The sequence below is a fragment of the Hyperolius riggenbachi genome, chromosome 12 (assembly GCF_040937935.1).
Source record: "Hyperolius riggenbachi isolate aHypRig1 chromosome 12, aHypRig1.pri, whole genome shotgun sequence".
Classification (NCBI taxonomy): Eukaryota; Metazoa; Chordata; class Amphibia; order Anura; family Hyperoliidae; genus Hyperolius; species Hyperolius riggenbachi.
In genome coordinates, this window is record NC_090657.1 from 208,543,959 (window position 1) to 208,559,526 (window position 15,568).

Genomic DNA, 15,568 nt, shown 5'->3' on the forward strand with positions numbered 1-15,568 from the left:
CAGGGCAGTGTGGTCCTGTCAGTGCAGAGCAGGGATGTCAGTGCAGAGCAGTGTGGTGCTGTCAGTGCAGAGCAGGGATGTCAGTGCTGTCAGTGTTCTGCTGTCAGTGCAGGGATGCCAGCGCAGGGCAGTGCGGTGCTGTCGGCGCAGGGCAGTGCGGTGCTGTCGGCGCAGGGCAGTGCGGTGCTGTCGGCGCAGGGCAGTGCGGTGCTGTCGGCGCAGGGCAGTGCGGTGCTGTCGGCGCAGGGCAGTGCGGTGCTGTCGGCGCAGGGCAGTGCGGTGCTGTCGGCGCAGGGCAGTGCGGTGCTGTCGGCGCAGAACAGTGGGGTGCTGTCGGCGCAGAACAGTGGGGTGCTGTCGGCGCAGAACAGTGGGGTGCTGTCGGCGCAGAACAGTGGGGTGCTGTCGGCGCAGAACAGTGGGGTGCTGTCGGCGCAGAACAGTGGGGTGCTGTCGGCGCAGAACAGTGGGGTGCTGTCGGCGCAGAACAGTGGGGTGCTGTCGGCGCAGAACAGTGGGGTGCTGTCGGCGCAGAACAGTGGGGTGCTGTCGGCGCAGAACAGTGGGGTGCTGTCGGCGCAGAACAGTGGGGTGCTGTCGGCGCAGAACAGTGGGGTGCTGTCGGCGCAGAACAGTGGGGTGCTGTCAGCGCAGAACAGTGGGGTGCTGTCAGTGCAGAAAAGCGATGTCAGTGCAAGGCAGTGTGGTGCTGTCATAGCAGAGCATTGAGGTCAGGGCAATGTGGTGCTGTCAGTGCAGAACGGAGGCTCGGTGCCACAGTGCTTTTACTGCAGAGCAGTCAGTGCAGGGCAGTGTGGTGCTGTCAGTGTAAAGCAGTCAGTGCAGAGCAGTGTGGTGCTGTCAATGTAGGGCAGGGAGGTGCTGTCGGTGCAGGGCAGGGAGGTGCTGTCGGTGCAGGGCAGCGTGATGCTGTCGGTGCAGGGCAGCGTGATGCTGTCGGTGCAGGGCAGCGTGATGCTGTCGGTGCAGGGCAGCGTGATGCTGTCGGTGCAGGGATGTCAGTGCAGGGCAGTGTTCTGCTGTCAGTGCAGGGATGTCAGTGCAGGGCAGTGTTCTGCTGTCAGTGCAGGGATGTCAGTGCAGGGCAGTGTTCTGCTGTCAGTGCAGGGATGTCAGTGCAGGGCAGTGTTCTGCTGTCAGTGCAGGGATGTCAGTGCAGGGCAGTGTGGTCCTGTCAGTGCAGAGCAGGGATGTCAGTGCAGAGCAGTGTGGTGCTGTCAGTGCAGAGCAGGGATGTCAGTGCTGTCAGTGCGGTGCTGTCAGTGTTCTGCTGTCAGTGCAGGGATGTCGGTGCAGGGCAGTGCGGTGCTGTCGGTGCAGGGCAGAGCGGTGCTGTCGGTGCAGGGCACCGCGCGGTGCTGTCGGTGCAGGGCACCGCGCGGTGCTGTCGGTGCAGGGCACCGCGCGGTGCTGTCGGTGCAGGGCACCGCGCGGTGCTGTCGGTGCAGGGCACCGCGCGGTGCTGTCGGTGCAGGGCACCGCGCGGTGCTGTCGGTGCAGGGCACCGCGCGGTGCTGTCGGTGCAGGGCACCGCGCGGTGCTGTCGGTGCAGGGCACCGCGCGGTGCTGTCGGTGCAGGGCACCGCGCGGTGCTGTCGGTGCAGGGCACCGCGCGGTGCTGTCGGTGCAGGGCACCGCGCGGTGCTGTCGGTGCAGGGCACCGCGCGGTGCTGTCGGTGCAGGGCACCGCGCGGTGCTGTCGGTGCAGGGCACCGCGCGGTGCTGTCGGTGCAGGGCACCGCGCGGTGCTGCCGGTGCAGGGCACCGCGCGGTGCTGCCGGTGCAGGGCACCGCGCGGTGCTGCCGGTGCAGGGCACCGCGCGGTGCTGCCGGTGCAGGGCAGTGCGGTGCTGCCGGTGCAGGGCAGTGCGGTGCTGTCGGTGCAGGGCAGTGCGGTGCTGTCGGTGCAGGGCAGTGCGGTGCTGTCGGTGCAGGGCAGTGCGGTGCTGTCTGTGCAGGGCAGTGTTCTGCTGTCGGTGCAGGGCAGTGTTCTGCTGTCGGTGCAGGGCAGTGTTCTGCTGTCGGTGCAGGGCAGTGTTCTGCTGTCGGTGCAGGGCAGTGTTCTGCTGTCGGTGCAGGGCAGTGTTCTGCTGTCGGTGCAGGGCAGTGTTCTGCCGTCGGTGCAGGGCAGTGTGATGCCGTCGGTGCAGGGCAGTGTGGTGCCGTCGGTGCAGGGCAGTGTGGTGCTGTCGGTGCAGGGCAGTGTGGTGCTGTCGGTGCAGGGCAGTGTGGTGCTGTCGGTGCAGGGCAGTGAGGTGCTGTCGGTGCAGGGCAGTGCGGTGCTGTCGGTGCAGGGCAGTGCGGTGCTGTCGGTGCAGGGCAGTGCGGTGCTGTCGGTGCAGGGCAGTGCGGTGCTGTCGGTGCAGGGCAGTGCGGTGCTGTCAGTGCAGGGCAGTGTTCTGCTGTCAGTGCAGGGCAGTGTTCTGCTGTCAGTGCAGGGCAGTGTTCTGCTGTCAGTGCAGGGCAGTGTTCTGCTGTCAGTGCAGGGCAGTGTTCTGCTGTCAGTGCAGGGCAGTGTTCTGCTGTCAGTGCAGGGCAGTGTTCTGCTGTCAGTGCAGGGCAGTGTTCTGCTGTCAGTGCAGGGCAGTGTTCTGCTGTCAGTGCAGGGCAGTGTTCTGCTGTCAGTGCAGGGCAGTGTTCTGCTGTCAGTGCAGGGCAGTGTTCTGCTGTCGGTGCAGGGCAGTGTTCTGCTGTCGGTGCAGGGCAGTGTGATGCTGTCGGTGCAGGGCAGTGTGGTGCTGTCAGTGCAGGGCAGTGTGGTGCTGTCAGTGCAGGGCAGTGTGGTGCTGTCGGTGCAGGGCAGTGTGGTGCTGTCGGTGCAGGGCAGTGTGGTGCTGTCGGTGCAGGGCAGTGTGGTGCTGTCGGTGCAGGGCAGTGTGGTGCTGTCGGTGCAGTACGATGCTCGGTAGCCGCACACAGCGGAGTGATGCAAGGAAGAGAGGCGCTGCACTCACCCATGGCGGTAGTGACGGACTCCCGCGAGTTCTCGGTGTTCTGTTCTACTCTCCCGCACTTCGCTCCCACCCGCGGCGTCCACTGCCACTGTCCCTACACGGGTCTCTCTCAGCCCGCGGGTGCCTCCGGGTCACCTCATATCCGGGTATCGGCGGTATACAGGCGCCTCCAGGCCTCACGCATGCGCAGACTCCAGCCTCCTCTGGCGTGTGTCTGACTGAGCCTCCCTATCCCAGGCGGAACCGAATGTCTTCACACTGTTTCCAGGGGGAGCGGTGCAGTGACGCGCGCTTCCTCCACAGTGATCCACACATTGGAGAATCACCAAGAAGTGCTCGAAGGAAAATGTGAAGGTGACTGGGCAGCGGACGGGGGAACTCTGTTATTATACTTCTATAAATATGCATACAGGGGGTGTCTATATATACTGCTTATAGCAAAGTTGGTCGCTGTCACCTGCTGGCTGTCAGAGATGGGATCTACCTGATCTGTGATATACAAGAAGGCTTGTCATTGTAATTCATTTACCCAGCCTTCAATTAAATGACTTCTCATCGATGGACTTTTCCATCCATTAACCCTAGGCCTCTTTCACAGTGGGGCGTTAAAGTCGCACGTTATAAAAAATTATAAAGCAGACTAACGCACAGCAATACAAAGTCTGTGCGACTTTCAGTGCACACATTGCGTTGTGTCTAACGTGTAGCAATATTTAGAAAGTGCTGCATGCTGTGCGTTTAGCAATACATTTGCTGCGTTATGTGTGCTGCACATGCTCAGTAATGTTTTTTTTTTTAAATGTAACGCATGCGCCGTTTTTGTTCCATTGGTATGCAATGAAAAAGGCGCATCGAGACACATAACGCAGTGCTAAATAAAGTCCAATTTTATAACCTACATGCGCTGCGTTAGGGGCACGTTGTGCGACTTTAACGTCGCATCAAACGCAACGTCCCACTGTGAAAGAGGCCTTTAAGGATAATAAAAGTGAAAGGAATATGGAGGCTGCCATATTTATTTCCTTTTAAAGCTGGACTGAAAGGTTAAAAAAAAGAAGTGTTTCACTTACCTGGGGCTTCTGCCAGCCTCTTGCAGCCTTCCGGTCCTCCACGGTAAGCAAAACACTTTCTTCTTTTTTTTTTTTAAAGATTCTTTTAGCAAACACTTTCTTTTTTTAACCTTTCAGTTCCGCTGGGCGGCCGAACAATCATCCGATTTGATTATTATAATCGAATTGAATAAAATCAGTCCTGCCAAGTGCATGCCCGACTGACAATGCGACCAAAATGCGATGATAATTGGTCACATTCTTGATCGCATTCTTGAGTCTTACATTATTGTCAGATCTGACAAGAAAAGCTACATGCTCATTTCAGACCCTTCTGCAGACAAATAGATCAGCAGGGTTGCCAGGCAACTGGTATTGTTTAAAAGGAAAATAAAGATTTTATATTCACCTGGGGCTTCCTCCAGCCCCATGAACACGGATGCATCCCTCACCGTCCTCCCGTGTGCCTCCGTTCAGCCATGATCAGTCCTCTTAATCCCGGAGCAGTGCTTTTCAGCGCTGCTAGATTTGGGCGCCTCCATAGACTTCAATAGGTATCACTCCTATTGAAGCGCTCAGTGAGTAACGTCGGCTCCGTCAGTAGTTGGAGCCGAGGTTGCTTAAAAACATAATAATTCGGCCTCCTAGCAATCGCTGGAAGCTGAATTATTTCATTCCCCCACTATCCATGGTGGCCTGGAGGGGGAATAGTAATTAAATCGGCCCGGACTTGTGCAGAAGCAGGATCAGCCATATAGCAGCTGTATCCTGCGCCCAAGTCTACCGGCGCCGATTTCAAATGTACTCCTTAATCCTGCTCAGTCATGCCAGTCAGCTCTTCTGCGCATGTGCGACTGAACGGAGGCACCCGGGAGGATGACAAGGGACGCATGCATGCTTATGGGGCTGAGGATGACAAGGGACGCATGCATGCTTATGGGGCTGAAGGAAGCCTCGGGTGAGTATACAATCTTTATTATATCACATCTCTAGTTACCCCTGAATTTGAGAAGGAAAAAATGAGTGAATCCCATGGTGGGCTAGATTACCTCCTCCTTAAGGTGATTGTTAATGATACTATTCTTTGTAATATTGATTCTCAGATTTGATCAGAAGTAAAGCTGCTATCCAATTTGATCATATTAATGGAATCGATCTGAAAACGGATTGATTTGATGAATCGTATAGTTAATGGCCATCTTAGGCAAGACTCCCTAACACTGCAGGGTGGCCTCTTGAGCGCATCTCAGTGGCTGCAGCTCTTGTGCGCTTTGAGTCCAACAGGAGAAAGCGCTATACAAATGTTAGGATTATTATCTTTACTCTCCACATGTTGCTCATTGTCCTCGGTGTCCCTCCCGTTTCCCATGCCTGGTCTTCTAAGTATTCAACAAGGCGCAAGCTCTAAACTGCATGCACATTGGTACACACATCTAATTGTGATTGTCCAATCACTGGCACATTTTACCACTTCCATGTAGTGTGAGGGCCAACAGATTTTGAATACTATGAACAGATTGTACAGGTAAAACTCAAAAAATTTGAATATTGTTTAAAAATCTATCTATTTCAGTAATTCAACTGAACTGCTTTTTTAATTAACTTTCAAAATCAACTGCATAATGTGGCAATGCTTCTGGATGTGACTGCATAGTGACTGGTTTTATTTCCCATCTGCAGGTTATAGTTAGCACTATGGCTTTGGTTTTAGGAAAGATCTGCTCATACTACAGGATCGCCCTCTGGAGGCCACTGCTGGGATGCCAGGAAGCTTTGGACAGATTACATTGTACTGGCCTGTTGGCTCCCAGGTCTGACTTTCATACCTCGCCATTGGTCTTCGCTGGACATAACAAGTGGTCCAAGGTTAAACATATAAAAGGTCCGAGAGATGTAGAGAGATCTCGCATATTCGCCAAGCTCACTATGATGATCAAAGTGGCCGTGAGAGGTACGGGATTATTATTATTATGTATTTATATTACGACAACATCTTTCGCATTGCTATACATAGTACAAAACAAATAGTGGGGAGCATAGATACACGAGATATTCAAAACTGTACAATCAGAACATCCAGCAATACAAATACATACATAGATGATGAGTGGTTTGAGACATCACCAATACTGGTGCGTGATCATATGATAAATGACAGCAGAATAAGAAACAGTAGGAGGAAGTCCCTGCCCATGTGAGCTTACAATCTAGAGGGAAATGGGGTGGAGGCATTAAAGAGGAACTTCAGCCTAAACAAACATACTGTCATTAACTTACATTAGTAATGTTAATTAAAATAGATAGGTAATATAATCTCTTACCAACCCTGTTTTAAAAGAACAGGCAAATGTTTGCGATTTCATGGGGGCAGCAATCTTTTTCATGGGGCAGCCATCTTTTTGGTTGAAAGAAGGTGACAGGGAGTATGAGACACAGTTCCAACTGCCCTGTGTCCTGATCACTCCTCCCAGCTGTGTGTGCTAGGCTTCAAATCTCAAATGCAATATTTTAAAAAAAATTGCGCCAAAACAGAAGAACATCATCAGAAATCCCATCATGCATTGCACAGCATCAGGGGAAAAATGCCCGGGCAGATTTCTTCTGTGCAGCTAAAAATGAGGTTTGGGTAAGAAAAACAAAGTTCTGATGCTGTGAAACTGTTAAACACCAAGCCTTTTCAGTGCTGCTGAGTAGATTTTTAGTCTGGAGGTTCACTTTAACCACTTAAAGAGACTCTGTAACATCAAAAACCTCCCCTGGGGGGTACTCACCTCGGGTGGGGGAAGCCTCCGGATCCTAATGAGGCTTCCCACGCCGTCCTCTGTCCCACGGGGGTCTCGCTGCAGCCCTCCGAACAGCCGGCGACAAACCCGACTGTAGTTTCAATATTTACCTTTGCTGGCTCCAGCGGGGGCGCTGTGGCTGCTTTCGGCACGGAAATAGACGGAAATACCCGATCTCCGTCGGGTCCGCTCTACTGCGCAGGCGCCGGAAACTTGCGCCTGCGCAGTAGAGCAGACCCGACGGCGATCGGGTATTTCTGCCTACTTCGGAGCCGACAGCCGTCAGAGCGCCTGCGCAGGAGCCGGGAAGGTAAATATTGACGTCACCGCTGCACGGAGGGCTGCAGCGAGACCCCTGAGGGATAGAGGACGGCGTGGGAAGCCTCATTAGGATCCGGAGGCTTCCCCCACCCGAGGTGAGTACCCCCCAGGGGACGTTTTGTCGTTACAGTTCCTCTTTAAGCTCTCAGTCGTTTTCACTTTATGCATCCGAGCAATGTTCACCTCCCATTCATTAGCCTATAAATTTATCACTACTTATCACAATGAACTGATCTATATCTTGTTTTTTCCGCCACCAATTTGGCTTTCTTTGGGGGGTACATTTCGCTAAGAGCTACCTTACTGTAAATGCATTTTAACAGTAAGAATAAGAAAAAAAAAGAAAAAATTCATTATTTGTCAGTTTTCGGCCATTATAGTTTTAAAATAATACATGCCTCCATAATTAAAACCCACGTATTGTATTTGCCCATTTGTCACGGTTATTTCACCGTTTAAATGATGTCCCTATCACAATGTATCGCGACAATATTTTATTTGGAAATAAAAGAGCATTTTTTCCGTTTTGCATCCATCACTATTTACAAGCTTATAGAAAAAAAATAGAGAGAAATATTTCATCGTAAATACTTGCTCTACTTACATAACAAATGTATTGCACTGTCTACATTTTGATTTTAGTGATTTCAAACAGTAAAAAAAGAGAAAATCCTTCTTAGTATTTCCCATATTAACTGTGGCTATTTTGAAGCCAATTCTGATGTAATTTCCCCTTTACACTCCTCTGAAAAACAAGAAAAGTAATAGTGATTTTAACTTTTGGATTGCCTGGCTAGCATCCTTATTACTTGTTTACCAGATAAAACTAAAGAATAGATTTTTGATTTCATGCCTGACAGGTACACTTTAAAGAAGGAGACACAGGGAGTTAGCAGACAATACATCTCCAATGCTACCTATAGCAAAATATAGGCTTGTCTGAACTTTTTGAGTGTACGTTTGAAGGTTACCATGCTCGGAGCTTCGTGGACCAGGCTGTGGGGGAGAGTGTTCCAAAGGAGAGGTGATACTCGTGAGAAGTCCTGGATGCAGGAGTGAGAGGAGGTGACCAAGTTAGAGGACAAGAGGGTCTCCTGGGAGGAGCAGATAGGATGGTGTGGAATAGGTAAGGAGGTATCTGGAGATTAAAGGAGAACTGTAGCGAGAGGGATCTGGCGGCTGCCATGTTTATTACCTGGCTATCCTGCTGATCCTCTGCCTCTGATACATTTAACCATAGATCCTGAACAAGCATATGCAGATCAGGTGTTTTTGACATTATTGTTATAGCTATCAAGATTAGCTGCATGCTTGTTTTTGGTGTTATTCTGATAGTACTGCAGCCAAATAGATCAGCAGGACAACCAGGCAACAGGTATTGCTTAAAAGGAAATAAATATGGCAGCCTCCATATTCTTCTCACTACAGTTGTCCTTTAATGAGGAAATGAAAGGAGGTGACAGTTCATAAAATGCTTTTTATGATAGAATGAGGAGTTTAAACCAGATCTATTGGGTAATAGGTAGCCAATGGAGAGCTGGGCAGAGAGGGGCTGCATCAGAGGAGTGGGAGGAGAGTTCTGTAGGGACAGGATGGCCACATATTACTGATAGCTAGGAGGCCTTCATTTAGATCTAAATTTAGGCCACTTTCTAAAAGATTATGCTTAATCAAGGGATGTGGGTATAACTGGGTATGCAAACTAAGGGGATACATTAGTGAGGTGTTGCTGTGAAGTGTATGCATGAAACTGTCTGTGAATGTGATCATAATGTGTGTTAGATATAGGAGGTTCTTGTAAAGTATGACATCTATACTAATCTAGTTAATTTCTCCAAAATGGCTTGCAAGGCACTGCAAATATGCAAATATGTAAAAATGCTTGCATGTTCCCTTGAGTATGTACGTGTGTGTGTTAACTTCTTCCTGAAGTCTTCGGACACTGTTGACCTTCCCACTGAAGGAAGAGGCGTTACCCAGTAGTGGATCTAAGCGACCACGGGTCTTCGCCCACACTCCCTTGAGGGGAGTGCAGGATTTAGCTGCCTAGTGCCCAGCCAGGTCACTACTGGGATAACCTCAGCAAGTGGTCAGGAGAACAGCGACGCTAATGTGTGATGAGAAGCAGACGTGGTCAGGCAGTTTCCAGAGGTCCAGGACAGGAGAGAGCAGCGTGGTTAGGTCACAGGCAAAGGTCGGGGCAGGCAGGCAGAAACGAGGTTACAATCCAAGAGTCGGGGCAGGCGGCAGGCAGGCAGAAACGAGGTCACAATCCAAGAGTCGGGGCAGGCGGCAAATAGCAGGAGTCGGGGTCACAAGCCAAGGGTCAATTCCAGGAGTCAATCAGAGATCAGGGTAACAAAGTTCCTACGGACTACGCCAAGCTGTCAGAACGAGCAGCACTGGAGTAATGGCCAGTGCTGCTTTTATACAGGATCTTTGGCGCCAAATTACCGCCCTGCGCATGCGCAGTGCGCGCACAGCGCACCGCGCCTGCGCGCGCATGCGCAGTGGCGCGCACAATCGCGGGCAGACGCGTGCGCGCACAAGACTCCGTGCACGCGCGCGCACCGCAACTTGCGCGCATGCGCGCACCGCCCAATGCCGCGCGCCGCCAACCAGGAAGCCCACACACCAGCCCTAAGGACCCCCTGTGCGTGCGCACCCCAGGACGGCCGCGGGAGCGTCGTAGGACCCCAGAATGGTGAGTGTGACATTGCCCCCCCCCTAAGGGCAACCTCCGGGTGCCCCTAGGAGCTGGCTTCTCAGGGAACCTCTGGTGGAACTGTCTGAGAAGTCTCGGTGCATGAATATTCTGGGTAGGTTCCCAAGTGTTCTCCTCCATACCGTACCCCTTCCATTTTACTAGGTACTGAACAGAATTCCTGATTCTTCTGCTGTCTAATATTCTTTCAACTTCAAATTCTTCGGCCCCATCCACTACAATTGGTAGGGGAGGAGCAACTGTACGGTCAGGGAAGTTGCTGGGAACTACCTTCTTCAGACAGGAAATATGAAATACAGGGTGAATTCGCAGTGAGGAAGGAAGGGAAAGCTTGAAGGCCACATGATTAATTCGGGTCAGTATGGAAAAAGGGCCAATGAATTTGGGCCCTAATTTCTTGGAAGGGCAGTGTAATCTTAGGTTAGCAGTAGATAGCCAGACCAGATCTCCAGGATGTAGCTCAGGACCCTCACTTCTTAACCGGTCAGCGGCTCTCTTCCCCCTCTCCAAAGTCTGTTTGAGAATCCTCTGGACCGTGCTGAAGTTGTCCTTGATCGCCGTCACTCTCTCTTGTACTCCAGGAACAGTGACCATAAAGTTAATGCCAGGTAAAAAGGAGGGATGGAATCCATAATTCACAAAGAAGGGAGATTGGTGGGTAGCTGAATGGATAGAGTTGTTATAGGCAAACTCAGCAGTAGCCAACAGAGGGACCCAGTCATCTTGTGAGGCCGAGATGAAACACCTTAAGTACTGTTCGAGGGTCTGGTTGGTCCTCTCTGTCTGACCATTTGATTGAGGGTGATACCCAGAAGATAAGGAGGAATGAATTCCAAGACACTTGCAAAGTTCTTGCCAGAAGCGGGACGTGAATTGTACTCCACGATCAGAAACCACATCCAAGGGTAAGCCGTGTAGCCTTACAATCTCTCTGAGGAAAAGATCAGCGGTCTCAGCGGCAGATGGAACCCCCTTGCAAGGGAGGAAGTGAGCCATTTTTGAGAAGCGGTCTACGACCACTAGGATGGTGGTAAACCCCTGAGAGGCCGGCAACTCGACCACAAAGTCCATGGCAATGTTTTCCCAGGGCTTCTCAGGTATTGGCAAAGGGTTCAGGAGGCCCCAAGGTCTTGTACGAGGAGTCTTAGAGCGGGCACACACCTCACATGAGGCCACAAACTGTCTGCAGTCCTTGGAGATTTCAGGCCACCAGAAGTTCCTTCGGAGCAGGTCAAGGGTCCTGTCTCCACCAAAGTGACCTGCCAGTCTATTATCGTGACAGGACTGAAGAACAAGGAGGCGTTTCTCGGGAGGTACAAACAGCTTGCCTTGGAAATAGTACAGTCCATCTTGATTAGTTAAGTCTGGAAGCAGATCCTGGGGTACCTCGGACTGCTTTAGGGAGTTCAAGAAATCAGATTGGAGAACAAGAAAGTGCTGAGGCGACAGGATGTTATCTGTTTCGGGGCTAGGGGCTCTCTCTGAATGGAACATCCGTGACAAGGCATCAGGCTTGACATTCTTGGACCCCGGCCGGTAGGTTAGATGAAAATTAAAACGGGAGAAAAAGAGGGACCATCGTGCTTGTCGTGGTCTAAGTCTCTTTGCTGAACGAAGGTACTCAAGGTTCTTGTGATCGGTGAGTATGAGTATGGGATGCTCCGCCCCTTCCAGGAGATACCGCCATTCCTCCAGTGCAGCTTTGATGGCCAACAATTCCCTATCGGCCACATCATAGTTTCTCTCCGCTGAGTTCAGTTTCCTGGAGAAAAAGGCCACTGGATGAAGGATGGAGCTAGGGCCGAAACGCTGGGAAAGGATAGCCCCGATAGCTATCTCGGAAGCATCCACCTCTAAGATGAAAGACTTGGAAGGGTCAGCATGTTTGAGGATGGGTGCAGAAATGAAGCTGGTCTTAAGCCTCTCGAAAGCCTCTTGAGCCTGTGGAGTCCATCGGAATGCAGTGCGGGTACTCGTTAACCGGGTGATGGGAGCCACAATCAATGAGAAGTTCTTTATGAATCTTCTATAAAAGTTAGCGAATCCAACAAATCTCTGGATGGCCTTCCGATCAGTGGGTACTGGCCATTCCTGAATGGCAGAGACCTTCTGAGAGTCCATCTCTACACCAGCTGGAGAAATCTTCAAGCCTAGGAACTGAATGTTCTCTTTATTGAATTCACATTTTTCGGGTTTAGCATAAAGTCTGTGAGTACGTAGCCGGGCGAGGACTCTCCTCACATGCCCGTGATGTTCCTCCTCAGAGGCAGAGAAGATAAGGATATCATCAAGATACACTACTAGGAAGTCGTCAATGAAATCCCTGAAGATGTCGTTCACGAAGTGCTGGAACGTGGCAGGAGCGTTGCAGAGACCAAACGGCATGACCATATACTCGTAGTGGCCGAACCGGGAACGAAAAGCCGTTTTCCATTCATCTCCTTTCCGGATCCGGATCAGATTGTAAGCCCCTCGCAGATCCAACTTGGAGAAGATGCGGGCCGAACGGAGTCTGCGGAACAGGTCAGGCATGAGAGGAAGAGGATATCGGTTCTTCACGGTGATGTTGTTGAGTTCCCGATAGTCCACACAAGGGCGGAGAGACCCATCCTTCTTTTCCACAAAGAAAATCCCTGCTCCCGCAGGAGAAGTAGAAGGACGAATAAAGCCTTTTTGGAGGTTCTCTTCAATATACTCCTTTAGGGCCATAGTCTCCGGTTCCGAGAGAGGATAGGTCCGCCCAAAAGGAATGGGCGCCCCTGGCTGAAGATCAATGGGGCAGTCGTATGGCCGATGAGGTGGAAGAGAATCAGCCCCAGCTTTATCAAAGACATCCAAGAAGTCATGGTACACAGCAGGGATAATGTCCTTCTTGGGAGAACTCAAACAAAACAGAGCCCCGGCTCGGGGAAAACAATATTGTAGGCAGTATCTGGAGAGGAAGGATACTTTTCCAGTAGTCCAACTGATAGCAGGGTCATGGGTACGTAGCCAGGGCATGCCCAGAATTACAGGGAACAGAGGTGATGGGAGCAAATCGAAAGTTAGATACTCCTGATGCTCCCCTTGAATGGTCACGAGTAAGGGTAAGGTCTCAGAGATGATAGGACCAGACCCAAGACTGGATCCGTCGGCCAGTTGAATGGTAAGTGGTTGGCGTCTGGGACGCGTAGGGAGCTGGAGTCTTTGGGCCACAGACAAGTCCAGAAAGCAGGAGCAGGCACCAGAGTCAATGATGGCTCTAACTTCGATTGTCCTTCCTTTGGGACCCTGCAACGAGAGCATAAGGGGAACATGAGTAGATGCAGGTGGAAGACAGGGAACTCTGCTGATACAGACAGTAGAATCAGGCTCACCCGAAGGACGAACAGGGCAGTTCAACCGGAAGTGGCCAGATGCTCCACAGTATAGACACAAGTTGGATGCCCTCCTTCGTTGTCTTTCCTCAGGAGAGATAGCGGGTCGGGCCAACCCCAATTGCATTGGTTCAGGCTCCTCGCTTGCGGAAGCGGAGTCAAAGACCGGACCAAAGGAACTAGGAGGAGTGGGAAGACTTCCTAAGGGACGAGTACCTCCGGACCTCTCTGCTCGTCTCTCTCTAAGACGTCTGTCTATTTGGATGGCAAGACGGATGAGTTCCTTTAGGGTGTCCGGAACTCCCACCCTGGCGAGTTCGTCCTTGATTGCCTCCGACAGGCCTTGCCGAAACCGGAACTTTAATGCAGAGTCATTCCATGAGACATCGGCTTCCCAACGTCTAAAATCCGTGACGTACTCCTCTACTGGCCTTCTTCCCTGCCGTAGGGTCTCCAGAACCAACTCCGCAGATGAGGCTCTTCCTGGGTCATCATATAGTTCCGCCATGGTAGTAAAGAAGGTATTCAAGTTGCTCAACGCAGGATGCTGCTGTTCCACCATACGAAGTGCCCAGGCCTGTGGTTCTCCTTGTAGCAGAGAGATGACGGCGCCCACCTTAATCTCCTCATTGGAATAGGTCCTTGGGAGTAAAGAGAAGTGAAGTCGGCAGGCACTCTGAAACCAGCGGAACTTCGTGCGGTCACCAGAAAACCGCTCAGGAAGAGGCAACCTTGGTTCGGGTGCCGGACCCACAGCACCTTGCGCTGGAACGGGATCAGGATTGACGGGAGGAGCAAGGGCAGGAGCAGCAGCAGGAACAAGCCCAGCGGGTCCTGCAGGCGGAGCAGCGGGAGGCCGTAGTTGGTCTCGGATCTCCATATAACCTTTTTGTACTTCATCCACCGATAAGCGTAGCTGTGTGACAAGTTCATAAAGAATCTCCACTGGTGAGTGACTATCACTAGCGTCCATACTGGCTGCTCGTTACTGTTAACTTCTTCCTGAAGTCTTCGGACACTGTTGACCTTCCCACTGAAGGAAGAGGCGTTACCCAGTAGTGGATCTAAGCGACCACGGGTCTTCGCCCACACTCCCTTGAGGGGAGTGCAGGATTTAGCTGCCTAGTGCCCAGCCAGGTCACTACTGGGATAACCTCAGCAAGTGGTCAGGAGAACAGCGACGCTAATGTGTGATGAGAAGCAGACGTGGTCAGGCAGTTTCCAGAGGTCCAGGACAGGAGAGAGCAGCGTGGTTAGGTCACAGGCAAAGGTCGGGGCAGGCGGCAGGCAGGCAGAAACGAGGTCACAATCCAAGAGTCGGGGCAGGCGGCAGGCAGGCAGAAACGAGGTCACAATCCAAGAGTCGGGGCAGGCGGCAAATAGCAGGAGTCGGGGTCACAAGCCAAGGGTCAATTCCAGGAGTCAATCAGAGATCAGGGTAACAAAGTTCCTACGGACTACGCCAAGCTGTCAGAACGAGCAGCACTGGAGTAATGGCCAGTGCTGCTTTTATACAGGATCTTTGGCGCCAAATTACCGCCCTGCGCATGCGCAGTGCGCGCACAGCGCACCGCGCCTGCGCAGTGGCGCGCACAATCGCGGGCAGACGCGTGCGCGCACAAGACTCCGTGCACGCGCGCGCACCGCAACTTGCGCGCATGCGCGCACCGCCCAATGCCGCGCGCCGCCAACCAGGAAGCCCACACACCAGCCCTAAGGACCCCCTGTGCGTGCGCACCCCAGGACGGCCGCGGGAGCGTCGTAGGACCCCAGAATGGTGAGTGTGACAGTGTGTGTGGGCTCTATTCTCAAAGACTTCCCGCATGCGGTAAAGTACATGCAGGAAGTTTCCGACCAAAATACCGTCAAGTTGAAATTCTGAAAATGTTCCGCATGTTTTTTCCGCATGCGGAAAAAGTGCGGGATTCATGCGGAAAAATTTCCGCAAAAGTCGGTATTTTCCGCAATAAAAAAAATCAATTCTCAAAAATGTTCAGGCGCATCATTTCGTCGTTATTTACCGATTTTTTTTTTATCACCTACAAATAGTAGGTGATATATTCCGCATCCCATTGACTTTAATGAAGTGTGGAGGCTAGAGATGTAGCGAACGGTTCGCCGGCGAACGGTTCCAGGCGAACGTTGGGGGTTCGCGTTCACCTGCACCAGGCGAACTTTTTCGGAAGTTCGATTCGCCCCATAATGCACTATGAGGGTCAACTTTGACCCTCTGCATCACAGTCAGCAGGCACATTGTAGCCATTCAGGCTACACTAAGCCCTGGAGCCCCACTCCCCTTATATAAGGCAGGCTGCAGCGGGCATTAGCCTCACTCGTGTGCCTGCTAGAGACAGACTAG

General features: G+C 52.0%; 2 protein-coding genes across 2 annotated transcripts in view; one reads left to right on the forward strand and one right to left on the reverse strand.

Moving 5' to 3' along the window:
- MAP3K3 (mitogen-activated protein kinase kinase kinase 3) overlaps window positions 1–3,155 on the reverse strand; it is a 71,953-nt gene extending 68,798 nt beyond the window's left edge. The window contains exon 1 of the mRNA XM_068262133.1: window positions 2,976–3,155. Coding sequence (XP_068118234.1) covers window positions 2,976–2,979 — 4 coding nt within the window. The 5' untranslated portion in view covers window positions 2,980–3,155. The remainder of the gene's footprint in view (window positions 1–2,975) is intronic.
- Window positions 3,156–3,241: 86 nt separating this feature from the next.
- The window catches only part of LOC137541268 (translational activator of cytochrome c oxidase 1-like), a 63,602-nt gene continuing 51,275 nt past the window's right edge, over window positions 3,242–15,568 (forward strand). The window contains exons 1-2 of the mRNA XM_068262485.1: window positions 3,242–3,329; window positions 5,705–5,975. Coding sequence (XP_068118586.1) covers window positions 5,720–5,975 — 256 coding nt within the window. The 5' untranslated portion in view covers window positions 3,242–3,329; window positions 5,705–5,719. The remainder of the gene's footprint in view (window positions 3,330–5,704; window positions 5,976–15,568) is intronic.